This window comes from Serinus canaria, chromosome 1 (genome assembly GCF_022539315.1).
Source record: "Serinus canaria isolate serCan28SL12 chromosome 1, serCan2020, whole genome shotgun sequence".
Classification (NCBI taxonomy): domain Eukaryota; kingdom Metazoa; phylum Chordata; class Aves; order Passeriformes; family Fringillidae; genus Serinus; species Serinus canaria.
This window is the reverse complement of record NC_066313.1, coordinates 99,353,372-99,379,184: the sequence shown is the minus strand read 5'-3', so window position 1 is coordinate 99,379,184 and position 25,813 is coordinate 99,353,372. Positions and strand designations below refer to the sequence as shown.

General features: G+C 38.9%; 1 protein-coding gene across 7 annotated transcripts in view; it reads left to right on the top strand.

Annotated features, from left to right (window-relative positions):
* The window catches only part of SH3KBP1 (SH3 domain containing kinase binding protein 1), a 209,539-nt gene that overhangs the window by 115,865 nt on the left and 67,861 nt on the right, over positions 1-25,813 (top strand). For 6 of the 7 annotated variants that reach the window (XM_018913607.3, XM_050973299.1, XM_050973310.1 and 3 more), the window contains one exon: positions 13,770-13,966. In XM_018913607.3, the coding sequence (XP_018769152.1) occupies positions 13,770-13,966 (197 nt within the window). Of the gene's footprint in view, positions 1-13,769; positions 13,967-20,796; positions 20,928-25,813 lie in introns of those variants that run through there. The other variant, XM_018913610.3, reaches the window with a different exon arrangement.

The following is a 25,813-nucleotide window of genomic DNA, read 5'->3' as shown; positions in this document are numbered from 1 at the left end:
GTACTATATAAGTGATCAATGTTGGTGATAGTGTTCAGAATGGAATATCCCAACTTTTTCTATATGAATGAATGAGTGACCTTTCTTTTCAGGTAATTTAGTAATATATACTTCATAATAAGCATCCTAAAAATGGCTTTAAAAAAAAACCATACATTGGAGTGTGCAAAAGCAGCAGCAAAGCATTAACTCTTGATGTCCATTATGGCCCATGCTTTGTTCAGATTTGGTTTGTGTGCTGGTTCTGACTGTTAGTGGAACCCAAACCTGTGATACTTTTATGGAGAAGGCAGCAATAACACAAATATTGTTTTCACATCTTTAAATAAACTGTAGGTGGGAGATGGGTTCCCTACTTTCTTGTATTGAATTTAATTCTTTGGAGGTGCTTTGTGGCTATCCAGGATGAGGAGCTATTAGATATACCTATTAAACAAAAGAACACTGTAAACCTCCTGAGAGAGACAGTGACTCAAGGAATGCTGAGATTTTTATGGGGATTTTAATGTTTTTTAATTTATTTTTTCTTCAAGTAAAACTATAAACTTAAGAATTGCATTCCCCTAGGAGAATTATGGGAAACATACATCAATTCAATTTTTTCTGCATGTGATTTATGTGATTGATACAGCTGTTGCTCTCCAACACACAGTGCTTCATGAGGCTCTATTCAGGCACACTGAATATCTGGATTTGAAAATCTCTGTAATGAGATGGCAAAAATTTCCACAAGTTTACACAACTGACTAGGCATGATAATCTCATCCAGTCTGAAAACATTAAAAAAATTGAACAAGTAAACCCTGGAAGATTTGGCCATCAGGCTAGTAGCATTGCTGAAATGCTCTGGGTTACATCTCAGAAAGGTGTGTGTGTATTCATGCCTAGGTCAGCTCCTTCCTCCATGGATGACAAGATGTGACAGCACCTTAGATCTGCAGTAACTGCTTTTTGTTTCTCTGGGAAATTTGAGTGCATCTGTATCACAGGACTTTGCGAGGTGGAATCCCTGAATATGAATTCTGGATGATGAAGTTGGCTCTTGGGTGAGGGGTTGTACCCAGGCACAGACCTTGGGCAGCCACTGAGGTTCTGCTCAGCATTCAGAGGAGCCCAGACAAAGCTGGGGCTTGGCTCTGCAGTCTTGAGCAGCAGCCCTGAACTGTTCAGCCCAGCTTGTAAAATGGATAAGGTAATACTTGGCAGATTTACTATGAGAAAATAGCACAGGATGTGTGGATTGTGCAAACCCACAAATATTTTAAGTTAATAATTAAATTTAATGCCTTGGGTAAATTTAATTAAACTTGATTTTTAAATCACATTTTACTGGCCATCTATAAAGAGAATTTTTGAAGGGCAAATGTCATTTTGGTGAACTCAAAGAAAAAGAAGTACAGAAGAGAAAAATTACATAACTTGGCTTTTTAGGAATAAAGTTAAAAAACCCCCATATTTCTCTGTGCTTCTGTTACAATCTACACCAGCCCCAATGGACAGAAAAAAAGTCTGATTTTATTGGTTTTGTTGTGTCCATGTGAATTTTATGGCAGATCAGAGTAAACAGCCAGAAGAAATTATCTTGGTTTCTTTTCATGCTCTGCCATAGACTAACCTCAGAAGCTTGTTCAGAGCAAAAATTTCCATTTTTGAAGATGCCTGGGGCTAGTTTAAGAAGTGCCAAATATTTCTGAATGCTGACTGTGGGACTCAGCTTGAACCTTATTTGGAAAGGGTTGGAACCTGTGCCTCCCCTTGATGGTGTGTGCTCAGCAGGCTGGAAAGCAAGACTGTTGCAAGATCAAAATATCTGGGGGTTGTTTGTTTGATTTGATGGTATTTGTCCCAGCTGTAAGGTGATTGCCAAGTTTCTTGCCTTCAAAGGTGCATTTTGGAATGTAAGTACAGACAGGATCAGGTACCCTTAGAGTAAACAGCAATTCCTTGCTCTTTAAAGCATGCTCTTAAATTAAAAAATATTGATTTTTTGGGCCAGCTGTTGCAGCATGAACAGGTAGTTTGCATTATCAATTTATTACTATATTATATACATGGATTATAAGATTATTTTCTGTGTTTCTCAGAGATACAGTATTGATTTTAAGACTATTTTCAATACCACTTCTTGTCAACACTGCCTGTTGAGAAGCAAAAAGTTGACAAGTAGTCAAAAAAATTCTATTTGAGTTAATCTTAATTTCACATTGAGGAGGTTATTTCAAAAAACATTCAGTATGTTCACAGCAGTGTCCTGACAGCACTGAAAGGTGGCCTTTTGTATCTTGCTGTCTCTGATGAGTGTTCTCTCAGGTACAGCTGGGCCTCGTGGTATCTATCAACTGTTTTTGGAACCTGTTAGTGATGACCCCTGAAAGGTCCTGCCTGCTGGAGCTAGAACTGATGATGGACTCATCAGCTGATGCTTCAATCAGGCAGCCTCCTCTGTTTTGAGTTCTTAAAACTTTAGCTTTCCATTACTGTCTCTCTGGCTCTCCACAGTGTCATAAAACTTAACTTACTTTTCTTGTAGCACTGGGTTGATGTTTTAATAGCACTCTTTGAATGGTATCCTGTTAAAAGAAAGTGTAAAGATGGATTTCTAGCCTTACTGTTTCCTCATTACATAGAACATTACATAAGGCAATGGAAACATTTTGTTATTAATTAAACTGCAATAACAGAACTAAAAATTAGCTTATTATAATATACAAACAAGTATAGCTTTTTATTGTCTGAAAGTCCAACAGAATGATATACAGGAAGAAAAAGTCCCACACATTTTTGGTACCAAACTGGGTGTGATTCTGTGTTGTGACAATTCACATATACTGGCTATTTTGCTATAAAATTTTACCAAAGACATCAATTTTTGTGGTGGCATACCTAGGCAGGATTTGGAGCAAGCTGGCATTGGTATATTCTTGGGCTTACCTGGGTTTTTGAACCTGACACACAAAACACTTCAGCTGCTCATGCCTTTATCTTCTCTTGAATTTCATGTCCTGAATATCAGAGCATGAGCTATCTCACTAGCAACAACAAAAAAAGTAATGGATTTTGTAATAAAAATGTTATCTTAAATATCTTAGATGAGAAGTGTTTGAACTTTTGCTGTTTTCTCCTCTTAATTTTAGAATTTTGCTTTTGTTAATGTCAATGCCAAGTCACACCTGATTAAGCTTTTAGCTGAAAAACCAATTTATTCAGGTTTTACTGTCCTGTCCTTCCTACTAAGCACTGTTTAAGATCAGTTCCCATGTCCAAAATATTTCCAGTAAGTGATCTTGGAAAGATGCAGTATTTCTGATGCTCACAAGATCCTGGCACATTAAAGAGATGTGAATATTTCATTGCCCTGTTTGGATGTCAGCTGTGCTTGTTCAAGTGCACTACATCTGCAGCAGGAATGCTGAGCCACTGTGAGTACATCATTGCAGTAATGATATTTTTTCAGGATTCCCCTGTGCAAGGCTGCAAAAAACAGACAAATAATTTTATTTGCAAGTCTCACAACTTGATGGACAACAGACCAAGCCTAAGAAGAATGCATTCTGTTGGACATTGTAAATAACAGCTTTAGCAAAATCATGAGATTCTGTTATCTGACATACATGCAGTAAGAATATTTTGACTCCATGTACAATCAGATATGTTTGTTAATGTTCTCGTCATTTTGCTAATGAGGCTTTTAAATGTCAGTGACTGGAAATACAGATTAAAACCTCTTCTTTTCCCTTCTTTTTACCATCATTCGATCTCTTTACCCCCACCCTGCCCCTTCTCCTTTTTTTGTCTTTCCTTCTCTTGCCTGCTGTCAGGAAAATCTGCCTTTGAAGGGACAATTCTGTACAGAGTGGCACCGGCAAAGATTGACAGCTACAGACGTTATAACAGTGAGTGTGCTCCAAAATCACCCAGCAATAGCTTCAGTCCTCTGAACTGGTTTGGTTTATCTACACTTGTAAATTGTGCCACTGCTACCCACTTATGGCTACTCTACGTGCATATATCTGTCTGTAAGCTGAAGTCAGTTTGCTGCTGATGAACTGCCCAGCCTTAATGCAATGAGAATGCACCTGTTCCTCCTGTGCATGTGTGTGTTCTGTGTCCATACAATGTCTGTGTATAAGCCCTCAGTAAACTGTGAATTACATTGGATGTTTTGGTCTCAGCTATGGATTGAATCTAAGACCATTTAGTCCCATCACTTTGGCCTATGAAACAAGAAGACTGTTGATAATCACCACTAATCTTTGAATTAAAAGTCAATCTGCTCTAAAAGTAAAGTTTCCATTGTGATTGTTGAACTCATAAAGTATGCTTTGCTTTTCTTAAAGGATATTTTAGCTTTTGATTTGTTTGACGTTTTCTTTTTTTGGTGATTTTAAAATTTATTTTTACTGCATGCTCTTCATTTGGCATTCTGTCTTTGACAGTTATTACTCACAGCATTCTGGCTGATACGTTTTTTCTGCCAAGGAGAGTAAAAGATATAAAGCTCTTCATTTCATGTTCAGGTTTTTGGCTTCTGCTTTTTGAAAGAAGGGCACATCCTGTTTTCGTGTTCTTTTGCTGCCCTGGTAATATAGAAAAAGAGGTGGTTATATCAGATGCAAGACAGAGGAAGCAAGGAAGACAGAAATCTGTCCTTCCAACTGTTTCCTCGTGGAGAAATCTAGCCAGAAGATTCACATTTGGTGTGTCTAAGTGCAAAGTGTCAATTCTGTCTTCCAGTGAACAGGATGTTTTGTTATCTTTGGCATCTGCTTTTGCCCCAGAGAGCTCTCTCTTGAGAGGATCCATGCTATGCTGCCCTTCCTCCTTAATGGGTGGGAGTGTTTGGTCTTCTACCTCTGAGGACTTCTCTCTTATGCATATTGACAGCAAAGGATGAAGCAGTTAAAGTCACATTATTCTATTCTGATATTTGCCCTTACACCTTTTTTTTTTTGTTTTTCTCAACAAATCTGATCCTTTTTTTGAATGAAAATCTATGTGAATGTGTGAAGCTCTGAGAATTTCCTTGTGGAAAATTATCTCCATATCTACCAGAATTCCTTTTTGCAGCTCTTTGCAAGCACCAACCAAGCCCTTGCTCTGGCTGGAGCAGACCGTGTGGCTGGTGGTCTTCAAATTTTTGTGCTGCTTCTCACCTTATATCTCCATGACTGCTTATCAGCCACTCAAATTTCATGCTTCTTGCAGAGTTCTTAGACCCTCGTGTCCTCTAATCCACCCATCTGATGAGCATGATAAGGATTTATGAAGTTAATTTCCAGTGGACTTTGGACATAAAGATGAAGCTTCAAATCAGATTTAAGGTCTGACTTTGGAGCCTTTAATTTCACAATCTTACTGGGTAATGCTGCCCTAACATTACCTTTCAAAGTTTCCCAAAAGCCTGCTCTCCATGCCCAGCCTGTTACTCACTGGGGGCCAAATCATCCTTCCCCTCTTCTCAAGTCATCTAAAGTAAACATGACTGAAGCCAGGAAGAATTCAGTCACCTTTTGTGCTAGAGCTCTGCATTTAGTTCTTCTTGTTAATCATACTGGCCCATTGTCGTGCCATGTCACAGAAAAGAAACTGCATCAAATTGATTTCAGGGTACAGGATTGGATGGGTGTCTAGAGGAAAGCTTGATAGCCAGCTGCAAGAAGACAGCCTAGCCCACAGTAGATTGTCTCACATTGCTCTGGGCAAACACCCATCTAAACTTTGTTTCTAAAGCTGACAAAAGGTATCTGTTTATACCACCTGGAGTTGGTTTACTTGGAGGTTCAGTTCTACCTCCCTTTGCATTTGGTTGAGACTTGCATGTTTTCTCATGCTGCAGAGGTGTGTTACTTTCTCCACAAAGCTGCATCTCAGAAGGCCTGGTAGCCAGCTACACTTATGGCCTGTTGGTTGCTTTTTGGGTTGGAACTGGGACTGAGGAATCGATAATACACAAAATCAGGTCAAATGGGGAAGTCTTAAACAAAACAAGTGTTTCACTGTTGTTACTATCAAAGATGCTCTTGCCTAAACTAACACACAAAATGGAGGGTCCCTTACTCTCCCTGCTCCATCTATTTACAGCTCACTTCCTGCAGACTTACTCATCATTCTCTTCCTGAAGAAGCTGACTGGAGATGCAGCCAGCTCCTTCCATTTCATGTCTCCTCTATGGTCCATTTTTTTAGGCAAATATCCGTGAGCTTATGTCTCCAGTGAAAACCATTTGGAGACATTCCCCAGAATTTATTTCATTTAGGGATATCTGGTTAAGACAACTCATAGCTGCTCTAATTTCTGCTTGCTGATTTCTCTGTAAATTAAGCTGAAGTCAGTTCATAACTTTAGATTAGTTATGCATAGGCAATGCTTGGATTCACCTGTATCACATTGCATGAAGTGTTGCTCAAGTTTGCAATTGAGCTTAGAGCTTTTATTCACAAACACATGCTCAGTGCTCAATACTTTTATTTTGAAAGCCATTTTCCAACTGCTGCATTTAAAAGACATTTTCTTACTTAACCAAGGCCTGTAATAGCTGTTGAATTGGTAGCTGCTTCTAGAGATACTTTCCACTGAAATATGCAAGATTATCTCCTGCAGAAGCACCCAGCCTTGCCTTTGTATGCTGACATGGCTTTCTTGGTCATGAGGTGTGCCAGGCTCCGCTCAGCAACAATTCCAGCTCCTTTGGCATTCTACTCATCAACCTGCTGTCAGAAAATCTTTGCTACTGTGTATGCTGGGTGAAGAGAGACACACAGCAACAAAAAACTTGTCATTTTGTTGATCACAGCCCTCTTCTCTCTCATCCTGCAACTTTCTTGCAACTCCACGAACAACGCTTCTTGGATTTCTAATTTTTTTATTTTTACTGATTTAGTTTCTCTTTCTTGCTTCGCTTTCTTTTTCTTCAAAGATGCAATAACTGAGGAACAGTGCAGATAAAATGCTTGATTTGACAAATATTTGCCTCTCTTTCCTTATATGTGGATCCACAATGCTGTCAGTAATAGCTATTAGATATAATGGAAGAAGATCAGGATCGTTGAAACAGAAACATTCGTGAGTAACCTCAACTGTGTTTTGTGTTTTCTATTGCTCCACCACTTTATTTTACCCTTTTTTTTGTCTCCCTCCCCTTAATTCTTGAGGAATTATGGCTGGTCAGAGTTCTGAGAAATCAATATGGCTGATGTATTTATGATGTTCTAAACCCTACTTAGGAGTGTCGGAATGTGAGCAAAGCTCAATGAATGAGCAAAATGTGGATTTTAACAGTTCTGAAGAGAGGACAGTTGCAACTTTGTATTTCTCCTCACCTTGCTACAACTTGCTTGCAAAAAAGATCTTGTATCAAATACACAGCTGATACAGGTGTTACAATGAAAAATAACATCTGAGAAAGAAAAATTATAAAATTGGGGGAGGGAAATTTTCATGATTAAAACTTAGCATCCTGTTTGCTGGAGAACAAATGTACAGATGACATGGGACTGGGGGCCATGTGTGGAAAATTTTTGTTGCCCGGGGGGAAATGTGAAATCCTTCTGTTGATTTGGATTCCCACTACGAAGTGTTTTTCCATGAGTTTCACAAAAGATCTGCTTGATGAGTGGCAGGTGAAGAAGCCCGCTGTCTGTGGCTGCTTACCTCTCCTTCCACGTGGGATAACGTGCCTGGACTTGGTGAGGGTGGTGACAAAGGCAGTTCCCAAAGGCAGAGGACAATGGTTGTCTACAGTTGTAGAGCTCCTAAATGAATGATTGTTCCTGTTTGCTCTTGGGGAAGTGGCTGGGGAGGTGGGGAAGCCACCAAGTTCTGTCCTGATGGCTCTGTGCTCGTGCTGCAGAAGATGCTTGTGCTGCATTGCCCTGAGTGCATGCTGCTACGTGGGGCCAGGCACTGCTCCCCTTCCCCTTGCATGACCACTTGTGCAAGCATAGAAATCTTGGGGCATCTCTTATGTGGCAAGAACTGTTATGCAAAGGAAAATGATCATGTTGAAAGCAAATGACAAAATATTTAGCTAACATAGTTACATTTATTCAAAGAATGACTGAGAATAACAAATAATTACTAATATCGAGCTAGTCTGCCTCAGTTATTGGTAGATGTATAATCACTCTTGGTAAAGAAGTATTAATTTGTGTTTTGAAAGAATGAATTTATGAATCTTTAAAACAAGAAGAATCAACATGTCTTTCTTCTACAGTAGTATTTAGAATCCAATTTCATTTTCTGGTTTTGATTTTCTTATGACACTGGAATGTTGTTGGGGATGGCTTCAACAAAATACAGGATTTTGATAGAAAGCAAGCTCAAGACTGATACCTTATAGGATGTGGGTATTTGTTCTGCTAGTATGTGAGGAAAAGGAAGAAGGACAGTTCCTGTCTCATCTACTGCAATTACCATGTATAATTTCACCACCTTTGTCATTCAGATTGGTCACCCCACCCGACAGCATGGGCGTTCCATACTGTCATTCTCTAAATAGAAGGAAAAGACATTTCCCCTCCCTTTCCTTCCCTTCCATAAAAGTAGAAAAACTCAATAAGCTTCATTTACAAGTTTCTTTGTTGTATTAAACACAACAATTGGTAGTGACTTGTAAACACTACAGTTGGCAGTGAGTCTCTGTGGCTGCCATTCCAAATCAGGAGATCCTTTGTATTGTCTCAGGTGTGTGCCCCTGAGCAGCTGCCATTGCTTAACAAAGCTGAGAGGTGCTTAGAGGGCCAGCACACCACTGGGCTTTACTGTGCAAGTGATCCAGGGCCATAAATTGTCAGCAGTGAGAGCAATCCAAAATAAAGAACAAAAATTAAATTGCCAAATAATAGCTCAAAATAGAAAGCTCTGTAACCTTAGAATGTATTTCCTTTTCTGCCCTGCCATTTTAAGCTATTTAGAAATAATTTGTTTCCCGCTTTGAATGGAGTTAATTTTACCACAGCTGTTTATTTTTGTTTTAACAGCTTTAGTTACACAGCCCTTTATCATCCCTAACTATCTTTCTGATTTAGAATCCTGGTTTGATGCCAGCACAGCTCTAAGAGGCTGTTTCTGAATTAAGTCTGATGTTGTGGTCTCTTTTTAATCCCTGTTTGAGCTAATCTGTTTTGGTACATTTCAGAATGTTGCTCTCAAAAGACCTGTAACTGCTATAGCAGGAGTGTGGTGTGTTTGAAATGTCTTGAGGAAGCTAATCTCTTTTATATACCCATAGAGGAAAAAATGTGTGAAGTGCGAAATTCCTCCAGACAGTTTTGAGAAAATTTAATCTTCATGAATACTAAATGAGCTTGCATTTTTAAGGAGAATGAATCAATAAAGAATCAAAATTCTGAGTGTTTTTAAAAAGCTGTAGACCCATATCTTATTCCAGCCAGAAGCTGGGAACAGTCGGCCCCCGGGAGTTTTAGCTTTTTGCTGGTGATGGTGCCCTTGTTCAGACTTCAAGAAACTCACTAGAAAAATGCAACCAGTGCTTAGATTTGAGCTCTACCTTGTGGTGCTATAGGTGATTCAGCAACAATAAATCAAGGTAAAAGAATAACAGTTTTCCTTATAGATCCAGAAATTTGAAGTGACACTACCAAAAGACTTGAGAAATATGTCCTGAGAAAAATTAAAGTTTTGAAAAACTTTCCTGTTCTTAAGACTGATGTGATAGTAAGCATGTTAGTGAGCACCTTATTGATGTTATGTTCTTAGCTTCTCACCTCTCCAAATACTGACAGAGAGCTGACAGATTCCAGAGAAGTTCTGTTAAAAAAGAAAACAGCACAAATAGTGAGAGAGCTGACTACTTTGGCTTTTATCCTGTACTGGCTTTATTTGAAGTGCTTAATGGGCTTACAAGAAGAGCAAGTTGTTCTCAGTGTTTCTGAGGAGAGCAGTTTGCTGAGCTGCTGGCCTCACCCTTGTGCTCAACTCCATCCCTGTGGCAGAGCACAGCTGGCTGGGGCTGAGTTGGTGTGATGGGCAGCAGAGAGGGCGACTGTGACCACGGAAATTCTCTCCAGCTTTTAATGTTCACTTAGCAGCCTGACCTTCCTGATAGTTGTAGCTCTTCATGAAGAAAATTTCATACTTAAAATTCATAATCTGACAGTCTGTGTCACTCAGGTTCCTGCCTAGATCCCAGCTGTGTCCATGGGCTATGTTTATCTTTTGGAGAAACTATCCATCCAGCTGTGTTCTGCCACACAGCTAAGCTATTTGCATAGTGGCAAAAAATTTAATGAAAATCTGAACAAAAAAACTAAACCCAAAAATCAACAACGCTAAATCCACTAAAAACACAAACAAACAAAAAACCCCTGTCTTTGGAAGAGGAATATTTTTCTGGTTTTAAGAGGAAAGATCACCTGAGCCAGGTTGCAAGTGCACCAAGAGAATTGCTGATAGATTCATACTGATACATAGATATACAAACACACACACATGTATGTATCACACACACATATATGTGTGTTAGGGAACAGCCCAATGGAGTGAGTTTATCAGGCAAGGATGGGCATATTGTGGCAAGTCCTTGCTTCCAAGATTTTATCTGTCCAAATCAGCAGAGTGTATCTCATGTACCTAGACAGGAAGGTAAGAGAGTCTCCTTAGCATGCCTTTAATAGTAAGAGCATGTTAGACTGTTTTCTACAGGACTGTTCTGTACTCAAGCAATGCATTATTCTTTCTAAATGTTACTGCAGATCCTCAATTTATCTGATTTGTTCTACAGTTTCCACTGCATACAGTTCTTCTCTTTTGTCCCCTTTGTCTCTAGACCCCATCATGTTGTGGTAAGAGCACAAGCAGGGCTTTTATTCTTACTGATTTATTTAGTTAAGTACAGAGAACTTCTCAGTTTGGGTCAGTCAAAAATGGAGTCATTTTAGGTCATTTTCCCAGGTGAGCTGGAAGAACTCATTTTAACTTTGAAGGAGCTTTGTATCTGATCACACAAATGAAATTTACTTTGGACAGGTCACACTTCAGTCCGTTCTGTCCTCATTTAAAAAAAAAAAAAAGGAGTAATGCTGTTATTTCCTATGTTGCTTTCATTGTGAGGACTGTATACTGAGACAGCTCTGTGGCAGTAGAGAACAAACAACCCTTGGATTATCATCAAGCACAGATGGGTGATGCTTGGGAAATCTGCTGTGAGCCTGAGGTGAGGTTTCTGATATGAAGTGTGGTGCCTCATCACAGAAGAATGGTCATAAAAGCTGAAAATGCCATAATGAAAAACAAATGATGACCCAGAAACAAACAAAAGCTATATTCTTATTAGATCCTCTTGAGGTTTCTGATCTTTCTTTCATGTAAACTTCAAAGATCTGAAGTCCATGTGAGACCTGTTGAGTAATTCTCACAATTACTTTCATATTTTAATTCCATCCACTGACCAAAGTCCAGATCTTCTTCCACAATTAGGGATGCAGAGAACCTATTTTAATAACCTATTTTAAAGATAGCTTTTATGTTCATTTCAGGGAGTGGCAGTCATGGGTTCTTATCAGTTACTTCTGGAGTGAGGTGTCTTCACTGCTTTTTCCCTCCATCACAGAATAATTTGAGATTTTGGCAAGGATGACAGTAGAAGCCTTTGGCAGAGTGTAATTTTCCATATACAGAGATTTTGTTCAGCTAAAAGACAACAATCACTACAACATGAGTCTTTTGAGTTGTGGAAGTTTTATACTCAGCATAGTCAATTGCTGACCATTGTCTTTGCAGTTAGAAGTGGTAAATAAAGTTGGTTCTAGCTTCTGTCTCAGCCAGAGCCCCAACGATTGCTGATTTGCAAAGCTGGAGAAGGTCCAGCTGGTAGAACTAACAGCTCCTCCAGTTACTGCCCAAGTCAGAGCAAGGGGAGGGAACAAGAAAGGGGCAGTGACTTTGCCACGCTGCCCAAGGAGATTTATACCTGTCTGCCCCAATTTACCCTTGCATCTCTGAGTGCCTCTGCTGGAGACACTGTGCAGTGGCTCTGCTGCAGATAACCACTCCTCTCCTGCCCTCCAGAGCAACAAGCAGCATCACAGTCAATGCTTAAATTCCCTGGTTACTGATTTCCTGAGGTCTGGAAGAGAAGCAATACACAGGATTTACTTTACTGATGGTAGGCATGCTACCATTCTAATTACCACAATAAATATGATAATTAACCAGATTTGAGGTTTTCTCCCAGGCCCATCTTAGAAAAATAAAACATAAAGAAATCAAGACTTTTGCATATTTAAGAAAAGTATTGTAATACAATTATTTAATATTAATTTAAATTGCAATCCTGCACAGCTTATAGAACAAATAACTTGTTCAGTGTTATTTGAATTGAATTGAATATCTGAAGAAATAGAAATGTTACTGATGTCCAGCAATAGCTGTGGCAGCCACTCAGGAGGCCAGAGGGCCAAAGTGTTTTGTTTAGTCTGTAGTCTTTCTGTTTGTTTCTAATTGGGAACTTTCTCTAATTCTGCTTTTATACTCCTTTCATGTTAAAGATACAGAAAATCTCAGGGCAGCATATCATGGTTTTCCTGTTTTTGGCTAAAAGTCCTGATCTGACATGATTTCATTTCCTAGCAGCACCCTGGTTTGAAACCCATTTAACAGATGAGCCTCTCATGTCCTGGATCATGCAGGTGTACCTGGAGGCCTCAGGACTTGCACTGGTTTCTGTGGTTCATCTGTCCTGTCAGCCTTTTATGATGAAAATCAATTACAATTGCTTTGTCGACCTTGATATTAAAGTAATTAAGAAGAAAAGCTTTTTTGAAATTCATCTTTGACTTGCAAGATCCACGTCTGTGACATCATGAGTGCTTGTTAGGGAAATGTGAGGATTTCAGCTCCTTATTGTTAGGTAGAATTAGTGCTGTAGTAGGAGCAATTGCTGTGGTTTTCCTGGAAACAGTTCGTGTAGGGAGCCAGGTTTAAGTGGTCTGGGGAAGGAAGCTCCAGTGGGTCACTTTTGCTGCCCATGGCTGTTTGACCTGATGCACCCTTCTGTAAAGTGGCTGAAACATCACCCTACTGCATCTGTGGCCTCTGCAATTCAAGCAGCAGATATTTGCAGATAAATGCAGATAAATTTTCCTATTCACTGAAAGAAGTAATGCAAATCAGAACGTCAGTTTTGATCTGTTATATTCCTAGAGGAGAGTGTGCATGGGTGCTTTTCTTAGGAGGCTGTCTATGCTGCAGAGAGGTTTAATTTTCAGCAGGGAACATATTATGCAGCTTATTTGATTGCAAATTTGTTTGAACAGCTTTCAGCTTTATATTTCCCAGTTAGGTAATGTAGCTTTAGATACTAATTGCATAATTGGCTTGAGTCACACAGATCTGAGGTACAGCATGCCTGATCTGACTGCTTGTTAGCTTTATGTGGCTTTATACAATAGGAGCCATACAACTAAATTTAACTCTTTCTTTTATTGAGGTCTCTTCTAAAGAGGTTTTGCCAGAGGAATGAGGATTTTCTTGGTACTCAAGGAATCACCATCCTCATTTGTGAAGTTTTGATGCTGGAGTATGCATGTTTGGTGAATTTGTGGATTGGTGTAATTTCTAACCAGTACACCAATGTGATGAAATAAAGTCATTTTTCAAAGCCAAAGTGAATGCACGACACAGAGAGCATCTTCTCTACCTGTTTCTTGTGGTTTCATTTTCCTCTAGAGGATGGTGGGAGGGATCATTTCCCAGTCACAATCTAATCTTAAAACGGTGAGTTTCACACCTTTCATCCCTCCTTTTCACAGGCCTAAAAGATGCTACAGGCTCAGAGAGTGATGGTGGTGACTCTTGCAGTACAAAATCAGAAGGAGCCAATGGAGGCACGACAATCCAACCCAAAAAGGTCAAAGGTGTTGGCTTTGGAGATATCTTCAAAGACAAACCCATAAAGCTACGACCAAGGTCAATAGAAGTTGAAAATGACTTCCTCCCAGTAGATAAGGTATGTGCCTTTCTTAATTGTCTCTTGGGTCTAAAGAAGTTTTCATCTTAAAGTTTTAAGTTCTGCCACTCACCAAAAGTTAAACTTTATGGTCATTATTTCCTAATCTTTCTGTAGACAAGGTTCTGCTATTTTTATTTTTGCCTCAGACTAGAAAATGGATTCCAGTGAGGTTAGCTGCATGATAAAATTAAAAAAAAAAAATTAATTGCTTTCAAGTGTGTTCTTTAGGGAAACAAACAAAGAAATGCATGGTTTCCAATGAAGTCAGGACTAAAAGAAAATCTGTGAAATCCTTCCTTTAAATGAACACTCAGAAATGTTTAGAGTTACTGATGTGCTGAGAAGTGTTAGGAGGCTTCCACAGCCTCAAGGTCTGCTATGGGCATACTTACATGATGCATTTATTTTCACCCCCAATCACCTCCTGTGGTGATTTTTAGGAAGCTCCTGGGCTCTTGATACCTGGTGTAACAATTTCTCACCTTCTGATTCATGCTTGTCCACTTGTCTGTAGAAACAGGCACTACAACAATTACATTTTTTGGCCTGCAAGATTTTTTTTTCAACCTAGTTAATTTCAGTGATCTGATTAACAGCACAGCTCCTACTCCCACATCCATCCTCAGTTACAGTGGTACAGGAGAAGAGAAGGTCCTGCAGAGAGAGATGGAAACTTCTGAACTAAATTGTGCTGAGGGACATTTAGTTAATATTTTGCAGGTGACCATTTTTCATTTAGTATAAAGAGGGTAGGGAAAGAGCTGGAGTAATCTAAATAAAGGAAAAGCCTAGACTGTATTATTTCTTGACCATTTCTGACTTGTTCAAAGCCTGCTTGCCTTCTGTTTCTGGGTGGACTTCCTAACTCACATGTAGGGCTTTGCAGAACTATTTCTTTTCATTTGAAGTAGTTGAAAAGTCCTTATGAAGTGACCTTCATTCCTTAATGGAGATTCTTACTCCACTTTATGATTATGTGAAGTCTTACCTTTGTTTTGCACAAACAACTAACATGTTTTTTTTTTACCCAGCCAAAAACAGAATATACAATTTTCAGGAAACTTGTAACACAGACCTTCCTTCCTATGTCTTCAGATTCTCCTAAAATTACCATAGTTAGTAGAAAATCATGGCTTCATTTTGTGAACACAATCCATCATTTGTGTTTGAAACATGTAGATAACTAAAGGCAACACTTCTTTCCTGTTGATGCTTTTTTCCTGTCTAGGACTAGGTTAACCTTTGAGAGGTGCCATTTAGAGGCTTCAGCACTGAGATCTTTGCCTGCTACCAGCACCAAAACACGAGTCAGAGACACGACAGCTGTCAGGGCTGCAGAGCACTAACCTCCCCAAACACTTTGTTCCCCTCTGCAAGAAATTTCTCCCTTGTCATTGCCATGTTCTTTACCATTTAATGCTGAGTGTAGGAGAATCCTGCATTAAGTTGGCCATCACTAGCAAGGTCCAATTTAGCTTGAAAGCCCTGTCCAAAGCGTAGCAATGCATGAAGAGTTCCAAATTGTGCATATTTTTCTCAAGCAATGTAGTTTTTAAAAGGATCTTGGCCCTGTTATGAGTATTTATCATTTACAAGTTGCCTTTGTTTTTCAATAACTTGTAAACTTCTGAAGAAGGAGTAAAAATGCTTTCCTCTATTCTCCCTTTTAAAGTTTTTTTTTTTTTTTATGCTTTCTGAAGTTTGGAGACCCTAAAACTCTTTCTGTTGATTCTTCTTTACACAGTTATTGATGAAACAATATTGATGTAATGATAATTTTGACTTCTTTGATTTAAAATATTTCCTAACAACAGCTGTTTTTTTTAAAAGCATCAGTAGGCTACTGTGAGGATTTTATATTGTGGGATTATTTATAACATGATATTTCTCATATAAAATGTCAGTCCCATTTACAGAAGAATCAGCAGGGTCTTATTTTGTTGGTGTTATCACTTTGTGTTCTAATATGTTTTCAATTTTATGAATCATAAGCTTAGATCATATTTCACACAGAATTACTGGGGTGTTAAAAAGGCTTTTACACAAATATTGGCAGGAACATGAAGGCAGAAAGGTTTGCTGCCATCTGAGCAGAAGCAGATGCCATTAGGGTCTCCTGTAAATCACCAGGCAGTTTAATGCACTTCAAGTGTTTGCTCAATGGCAGCAATGTGGGATATAATCACTCTTGCCTTTTAAGGTGATCAATAAACTCTCAATAAAAAGCAAAACTGAGGCATTGCATGAAACCCCATTGGTTTTATTGGTGTGCAGAATTCATTGCTTAGCTGTTATTTGTGCTAAAATCACAGAGGCAGATTATCCTAGGGAAGTTAATGATGCAGTTGTGGGAGATTTGTTTGAGCAGCACTATCAGAGCTCTGCTCTTTCAGAGGAAATAGAAGAATCAAATACTTTTTATGCTTTGTAGTCCATTTCATTGCCTGTTGGTGCTGGCAAGTGGACCACTGGCAGTGTATCAGCAGAATCAGATTCCTGAGGCTTGGCTCTGACAAATTTCCATTTCTGATGAATGTAACTGAACTGATTCACAATGCTGCACGTGACTGAAGTCATGGCCACGTGCAGTCAGAGTCAAACTCACCAACAGATGAGTTTTTAGAAGAAATATGGTATGCATACAGACAGGCTGTGTGTCCTGAGAAGACTCAGGGTAATGCTCTTGAAGCAGCACAGTAGTTATGGTCAAATAGAAATGCCTGGCTCACATGTCTCACCTCAGCTCTGCAGCTTCAACACATTTAAACAGGTGTTTATGCTTATTTCTTTTTTTCCTTTTTCATCTTGTAGTAACTTATCTAAAGCTTCTGTTGCTAGGTTGGACTTCCTTCCAATATAATCTGTATGTGCCTTCCATTGTTCTAACAAGCTATCATTTTTTCCTCTCCTGTATCTAAGAATAAATCTCTACAAGTACAGGAAAATTAATTCAACCAATACATTTCTTAGTCTGAGTTAACTGTATTGGGTTGATTTGTGAGTTGAGGCTTCAGCTTGGAAATGCTAAAGACCATGACAGATTCATATAAAATAAAAGGATTTAAAAAGCTATTTTTATCTTTCTGAAAACTGTCCTTACTTCAGAAGAGACTGTTGAGAGTATTTTTTAGATTTTCCACTTCAGATGTATTTGTAACTTTCTTCAGGCAAAACTTTCATTGTTGGCTAGCAGTGGTGGATTTGATTGGAGCTAGATTTCATGAACATCCTTTGATGAGATCACAGTACTATTTGCCACAACTTAGAGTAAATTATATACTCAGCCATCAGTCCGGGGAGTATTCCAACTCTGTAATGATTTAATATAAAGGGGGAGCTTTCATGGCTCTAGAGTCAGCATCTTGTAAGATCTAGTTAACTGCTGGTTAGGGATCCTTACTGCAAAGCACTGAATTCCTACAGAAATTTTTATTTTTTTATATATTCAGTATGTTTTGGATAGGAGAAATGGAGAAGAACTAATGGAAGTAGACAGAAGGGCTAGAAGCTCTTGTCAATTTTTAAGTCTACCTGTCCTTTGTAATAAGATAAAAAATTGTAAACTCTGAGACTGAATGCCTGCAAGGTCTGAGTTTCTATTTTGAGCCAGCAAGCAGGGAACCCAGAAACTGTGCTGAGAGTCTGTCTTTGCACACCTGTTCTGACAGTTCCTGCCTGCCTGCTTGCACAAAACATTTTTACCCCTTAATTTTCAGTTGTCATTTAAAGAGAGGTCTTTGAGAGACACAAGCTGGAGGCTCCCCTGTGTTTCTGAGGATGTGCCTGAGCTCTGGCAGCCCTGCCCAGTGGCACCTGTGGTGCATGGCCAGCCCTGGCTGCGTGTGCCACGTGTGTCTGCAGCTCACAGCTCACTGCCACTGGCTTTGCCTCTCCCATGCTTGTTCCCCTAATAGAAATGTTTGAGTCAGTGCTCCAAATCCTGAGATTAAAAACGGATGCAAGCAAAACCACCTGGTAGTGACTAGCAACACTATTAAAACACCTGCTGAGGCAGAGAGCACACAGTGGGAGCCCCAAGTGTGTGTGCAGCACTTTGCACTTGAAAGCCCGGGTTTCTGGCATTCCTTTCTTCAGAGACAGCCATCAGCAGTGGCAGCAGCAGATGAGGCAAGCATCAGCAGTTTGTCGAATTCCGTGTAGGAACAGAGGAGGCACTCATCTGTTCAAGCTTCATTCATGTTCTGTTTGAAGGTTCTGTCTGCTACAGTCTGGCATCCCTGTCCTAAGCATTTATTCTAGTGCCATCTTGTGAGGAAAGCTGCAGGGGAAGAAGGACCCTGACCCCTTCTTCAGCTGTCTTGAGAGCAGGGGTGCCTGCAGCAGAGTCCCTCACCTTTGCTGGTGTAACTTCCCAATCCTTGAGTTCACTGTGGAAACAGGATTTATGTGTTTCCTTAATTATGTGAAAAAATAGTAGAGGTTTGCAAATGGTGGCTGATGTTCATGGGGCAGCATGGACATTATAAATAAATACTTTAAAATATTTACTACCCTATTCAGGAGGAATAAAAAGGAGGGGTTAAGAAATTAAGATTGACAGGGAGAGTTGAAAAGCAGTTTGCCCTATTTTGGGGAGGCAGACTCAAAGCAGGACCTAGCACTAAGGGAATGGAATGGGAAATGCAAAATTAAGTTTAAAGAGTGGTATAAATTTGCTAACTTCAGCTGGCAGTGACTCTCTGCTGAGTCACTGAACTGTGCAAAGGGAGTGAAGAGTGACTCCTGGTCTCCTGTATGCTTCCTTCCCTTCTGTGCTTTCATGTTCTGTCACTTGGGTTTCTAAAATGTTCAAGCTGTCTGAACAGAGTTGTTGAGATATTGATGGCATGGTTCAGCTCACACATCAGCCTGCACTACTGGTTTTTGGCCAAGGATTGCCAAAAAGGTGTGCAACACACAAAGGGTGTTACACATTGGTTTGTGCTGCCAGTGATGTTTTATTTGGCTTTTTTTTTTTTTTTTTAATTAAAGCAGCTATTTGAGTCTAAATAATTGCAAGTTTCTTGTCCATGCCACAAAACTTTACATCTATACAGTTGGACTTTATTCAGAAAAAATTTGTCAGTGTGAAAGAAACACACTAAAAATATGCATGAAAGTATTTTCAACTGTTTCTGACTCGAGCTGCTTGAAGAACATCTAAAAATAGGAGCAGAGTAGTGTAAGTATTGATAGTACAAGTTATTCCTAAAGGCAATGTGGAAGGTCTGATCTGTCCTCCTGGGGCACAGCACTGGGCTTCTGCCAGACTGAGCTCTCCTGGAGGAGTGCTCTGTGGGAAGGAAAACTCCTGTTATTTCAGTCATGGTTTTGATTAGGAAATCTTAGGATGTTCCAGTCAGAAAAACAGGATGTGTAGGTTTAAGCTAATGCAATTTTATTTCATAATAGGATGGCAATAAAAGTCTATATGTTTTAAGTTGCTCTGGATCCAGCTGGTGATCATTAGCTTGTGAGTCACTGTATATCTCTGAATTTCAGTAGTACCATTATCAGGCCTTTTACCCCAACAGGCTTCCTAAAAGAAGGATTGTTAAAGACCCCAAAATGCTTTGCTTATGTAGCTTACAATAAAGCTGATTTCCTGAGTTCCAGAGATCCTTGATGGAGCTGTAAACTGAATTTCTAGGAACTTTTGTCTCGTGTTTCAAGAGTGCAGAGAAAATGCTTCTGAAGGTGACAGTGCTGACATACAAGCTAGCTTAGTGACTGTCTGATGAATTTAAGAAAACTGGTTCCTGCATCAATATAATATGTTTATTAATAGCAATAAAATCTACCTAAGCAAAATTAATTTATATACATTGATATGAAAATATTTTCATTAGTGTAATCAAGACTCTAAGAATAAACAGTTTTATAAACTGTCCTAGTGTTTCTCAGTAAAATATATTTTCCTTTCTTGCTCCATTTGGATTTTGTTGGGTAGTATTTCTGATTTTTAATTACTACATCTGAGTTATGTTTTATAACTTAACAAGATTATAAAGAAATTCTAATGAAATAACTTCTGATAGTCTTAGCACACATTGCCTTTGAAAACTGAAGAAATAGTTATGCAAAAAAAATTACCTGTCTTGCAATTTACTTACACCACTTTGAAAATTACAAAAATAAAAAGGTTGATGAATGTAAACCAAACTGAATATAACCTTTAAAGTGAAATCTATGCCCTCACCTTTTGTTGTCCACTTAGCTTTATTAACCTGTGGAATTTTTCTGAAGTGTTTCCTTTCTTTATATTTTTCCTAGTTGAGGATTATTTTTTAATAGTCAAATGGAAATGAGAGTATATAGTATCTTGTGGCTTGCTTAAATATAAATCTTTAATTTCTTCCAAATCATCTGTGTCTTTCCCTCCCCTGACCTTATTCAGACATTTTAAAGTTGAATGTTTGCAGGGAGGCAGCATTAAGAATTTATAAGACTTTAAAGGAACAGAGCATCATATTAATGATATTTCAGTTTCTTGAACATTTTTCTTTAAAACAAAAGACAAAACAAAGACATAAGTTACACGAAATTTCAACCTTTCTTTCCCCCCACCAGAAAGACCAATACATTCAGAATTTGTCATAAGCTCATTTGCCAATAGAGTTATTTGCAAAATTTACTGCCTGGGCTGTTCACAAAAGTTCTGTAAATTGTCACTCACATCCTTGCTTTTCTTAGCTGGTGGTCTCAAGAAGCCAGGAAAGTCTAAGCTGGAAAAGAGAGGAAGCTTCTTGCTGTGAGTGAGCAGAGGTAGGAAAAGGTCCAGATTTCCTGTGAAATAAACAAGTGGAACTTTTGTTTCCTGGGGATGGCCCGGCCGTGAGTCAGTGTCAGGGCTGGGCTCCGCCTGAGCTGAGCTCCCAGGGCAGGGGCAGGACTCCAGGACTCCTCTTGGACACCTCCAGCTGCTGAAAGGCAGCTTGGCTTCACAATGGGAGAGGAGGTATTTATTTTACAATTAGCTGGGGTTTTCTCTCTGTGGCTGTTTAAAAATGTATCACAATGTATACTCTGCGTAGCACAGGTTTCATCTCAAGGGTTCTCTGGCTCTTCTGCACACTTTGGAGTTGCTGGCTAGGTAGAATAAAAGAAGGCAAAAGAGTGCTGAGGATCCTGAAATCCATTCCTGCTATGGAGGTCCATATTAGAATTGGGGGTTTCTTGTGTGTGAAAATCATATTCTCTCCTGGCTCTATTTAGCTTGCATTTTTTCCTTTCTGCCTGTTTGGCCATTAAACTTGCACACGTGTTTTCTATTTCTATATGATGTGGTTTCAATTTTCTTACTCTAAAGAATAATACAAGTTTAGAGTTAAGCAAGACAAGTTTTAAAGTCTTTAGGATGTAATGCTCTTTCAAATGTTTGCTTAGTAAGTGAAAATTCACCACCCCCCACCCTGTGTTTTTTCCTTCCTAAATACACCAACAAAACTGTACTTCTTGTCAGAAAAAAGAGGAAGAGCTTTACTAATTCCTCTTCTGTGTGAGATGCCATTTGTCCAAGTGAGGAAAATGGGTATGAATGAGTGTTTTAGAAAATTAAATTGTGGTGATAAAACCACATGGAAATTATCCTTTTTTTTCCCCCCAGAGAAAAAAGGAACTAGAATCAACTGTTGCTTGTAAAATTTTACAGAAAGCTGAATGGAGAGATACCAAGTAAACTGTTTAATTATTTGCAGATACTTTGGGAGCTCTTAGTACAAAAATATAAATTTCCCTCAACTTTGGCTTTTCACAGCAAAAGTCAGTAAGCTGTGTGCAGAAATGAAGCAACAAGTTTTTTGAGTTGCCATTTCTCCTGAAATGTGCCATGTGCCTTTCTTGTTTTCTGCCTTAAATATAGAAAAGAGGAAGGACAAAAGTATTGTGAGAGGATCATAGATGAGCCAGGCACTTGGTAAGATAAAAAATCTGTGGGCCAGTTTCTAAGAAGCCTTTTTAATGCTTTGTGTGTGTTTCTATAGGAGGTTCTTGGCATTCTGTGTTTCTAAAATAGCCCTTAAATACTAGAGATGTGAGCTCATATTATTACAGTTAGTTGGCTAAGTGCTTTATAAAAGCTTCCCAATAAAAGCCAAGGAGAGGGAGAGAGGGCAGCTCCTGGGGAGGAGGTGCTGCTGCAGCAGTGACCCTGGCCAGGCAGGGGCTCCTGGGGGCTGCTGGGCTCTTGGCCATGCACTGGCCACACAAAGAGCAGAGCCCTCCACCTGCACAGCTGATACTTTCCTCTGCAGCAGCCTCAAGCACTTGCTGGAAAGAAAAGCTGAAACACATGGTGAAAGTCATTTTCCATTTGTGTTTTGAGTCACTTGTTGCTCTGCAGTCTTCCCTGTAAGTTGTTAATATAAAAATATCTCCATATTCTTCCTCAGTAACTTCTGATTTAAGTGATGCAAGGTGAGGAGAAAAACCCCAAATCTAAAAAAAAAAGAAAGTTAATCTGAGGAGAAAAGAAGAAGTATAATTCCAAAATGGAATAAATATTAGTTGTCAGCACTAAATCTAGGTTAATATGCATGACAGTATGGGTTTGTTCTTTTATTTATGATAATTGAATTTGAAAAACGTTATTGAACAGCTACTTCTTAGTTTGTTGATAGCATCATAACTTTCACAAAAGAGCAAAGAAATATTGTTGCCACTTTGAAGAGAATGATATTAAAGAAGAGACATTCCCTACTTACTGTTTCCATAGATTTTTTTATTCTTCTCAGAGATGGAAGTAGCTGCACTGTTTCCCTTACTGCTGCAAAAGGAAGTGGAGATCCATGTAGCAGTTGTAAGGTTCAATAATTGTTGTAAAAGAGGGAGGTTTTATAACCATGTTTCTAGGCTGGATGGTGCAATCTGGATCATGGAAGTCACCAGCTGCAATCTAGACAGGCATGGTTCTCTTGGGAGAGCAGGGAGGAATTTCATTCACTTGGTGTGGACTGACTAAAGCATTCTTCCTAGAAGAGATAGAAATTAATTGTGAATGGCAACCTGCAAATTGTAAAATTCATGACAAAGAGAGCAAGGGGACATGTTTCCTCTACATTTATGTGAAGGAAAGTAAAAAAGGAGAATGAAAAATAAAGCAGGGAAGAAAGAAGGCTTTCTGCTTAAAAACATACTTTTGATACTAAAGCACCTTCTAGCATTACAAATCTGCAGCTTGAGGAGAAAAGAAAATGAGCTTGTTCATTGTGCTCATTGTGATGTGCACACTTCCAGAGCTTTGAGATCAGGCAGCTGGGAGCAGGCTGTGTGGGTTTCATTCTGTGCTTGCCTTTTATTTCATTTACTTAAGTGGTTTTACTCATCAGTGGTTCTAATATGTCTCGCTCCAATTGTTTCAGTGGCATCTATCTAATCTAAACCCTTATGTTCACTTGCTCACCATTAACCTTTTAGCAAGGCAGATTTTTAGTTCATTAATGGTTTGAAACTGACAGCCTGACAGCATCAAATGCCAGGAGTCCAAATTTTACAGAAATACTGATGATTTATGCAAGTTAAGGTATATAGGTTTCTCTCCTGTCCAACACATCAAGCATGTTGGAAGGAAAAAAGCCTCTCCAGTCCCCTCCCTGCCCATAATTGCAAATTTTAAGAACTTGTCAAAATATGAAGTTACAACAGTTTTAGAGTCTGAACTTATCTGCTGGTAGAACAGGTTTAACTGTGGACTACACTGCAAAAAGCAAAATGTGCTCTGCCCTGCTCTCCAAGCTATCCAGAGTTTTACTGGGAATGATGTTTCACTGTTCATGGTTTTGTTTTTACTCCTTTTACCATCCAAGAGGTTAAACCAAAACCTTTGCATGGTTTACCTACCTATTTCTTTGAATGCTATTTCAGATAGCACAGATTTCTCTGGTGAGTTGCATTCTTCATCTGTGGTTTGAAGACTGATGGCCTCCTAAATACTACTAAAGAGTAGTTTTAGTGCTTGGATGAGGCATTTGGTGCTGTTTCAGGTCATTTCTAAATGGAGCTCAACAGCTGGAAACAGGAACAGAAGCGATTTTCCATTTAAGCAGCTCAGAAATTGCTGAAGAGATGTTTTGTCATTGCAAATGGGAAGTTAGGGGTCTGTGAAGCAGCCTCTTTAATTAGAAGTCTTCCCCACTATGAAGGTTTGAGACTCCTCTAAATGCAGAAATATAAATTACATGAATGTGGAGGATACAGTTACAGTTCAGCATAAGCATCAATTTAATTACTGAGAGAACAGTTTAAATTCATACTCTGAAATATTTGAATTCATACTCTGAAATATTGAATTCATACTCTGAAATATTGTGCAAGATGTCTTAAATCTCTAGTGGTTTCTCAGCAAAAGCTGGTAACAGTCAAAGTTCTTCCAGACAGCTTGACTGGAAATAAATCAGAGTTTATTCAGAAGGTTGATAGGTTGTACAAGGTTTCACTTTGTAGTGTTGTGATGGACAGAATCCACCTTACAGGTCCTAACATGTTTGAGGTGGCTAAACAGGAAATGTAAATATGCATTTCTGTACTGTGGATTTGTCTTTTTCATTGTAATAGCTGACTGTCAATCCAGTATTTGATTTTTATAATCTTTTAGATTCATAGTGGGCTTTCCATTTCTGTGGGAAAAAGACATAAAACATTTATTACTTTTGAAATTTTTCCACTGGAAATTTCTGTAGTCTTTAATCGGAGAACTGTATAATTTTGAAGGCTTTTCTAATTATTTCCTCCATATATCTCTGTTCTCTCTAGGATTTTGCTTTCTTTTTAACTGAAGAACTTTGTGTGTTTGATAATATTTGGGTGGGAGATAAGAGAGTAATCCTTTGAAGTTTCCCTTAAGTTATCACTTTGGTTTTATATCACTTTGCTTTATTTAAATTTACTTTCTGAAGAGTCCTGTAGTCAATATTCCTTTTTCATATGTTAAAGAATAATAATTCTTGGAAACTGGAAGATCCTGGGAAATCTGTAGTTCAGATCAGAAGTGTGTCTGGGCTCTCATTGTGCCTCCACGAGAGATCAATTCTGCAAGCCTGGGGATGATGTTGGGAAGGTTCCACAAACAGAGAATTCCTGCAGGGAGTCTTTACAGCCTCTAATAATTTTGAAATTTGTACTAATAACCATAATGGATCTTTGTTCCTTGGCAAATCAAGTAGTCACATTTTCTTTGCATGTAACATTTTAACACCTCTAGTTCCTGTGAAAGTGTTCCTGTGAAGGAGATCCCTCCCTGTGTTCGTTTTGAATATGGCACCTGCTAATTTCATCTGATAGCCCTTCATTTTTCTTACTGGAAGAGATGAGTGAGTCCTTAATTTTTCTTACTGGAAGAGTTGTATGAGTGACTCCTCCCTATCTACCTTCGCTCCTGATTTTTCTAGACTTGTGCCACCTGTATCCTTTTTTCCCAAAATGAGGGATCTGTTCCATATGTTTGATCATTCTTGGGGACTTTGTCTTTTTCAGTCCCTTTGAGAACTCAGGGGGTTCGTGTGTGAGGGCGAAAGGAGGTGAGAACTGCATACAATGGCCAAGGTGTTGGATGAATTTATGCAGCATTTTTATAGCACTTCTCATTACTCTTTATTGCTTTCCATTAACAACTATGGGTTTCAAAGCCTGTCATTTCTGTCTTAAAATAGCACTTTCCCTCCAAATGTGTCATTTTATTTCTACCTGAACTTAGTTCCTGTCTTTCCCCTTTGGTGGGTCATCTGGTAAGGTGTGGAAAACAAGAGCCTTGATCTAGATCCCTGAACAGGTCCACTCATCACCGTGATGAAACTCTTTGTTTTCTGTCTTTTAATAAGTTACTTATCCAAGCTAATACCTTTTTTAAAA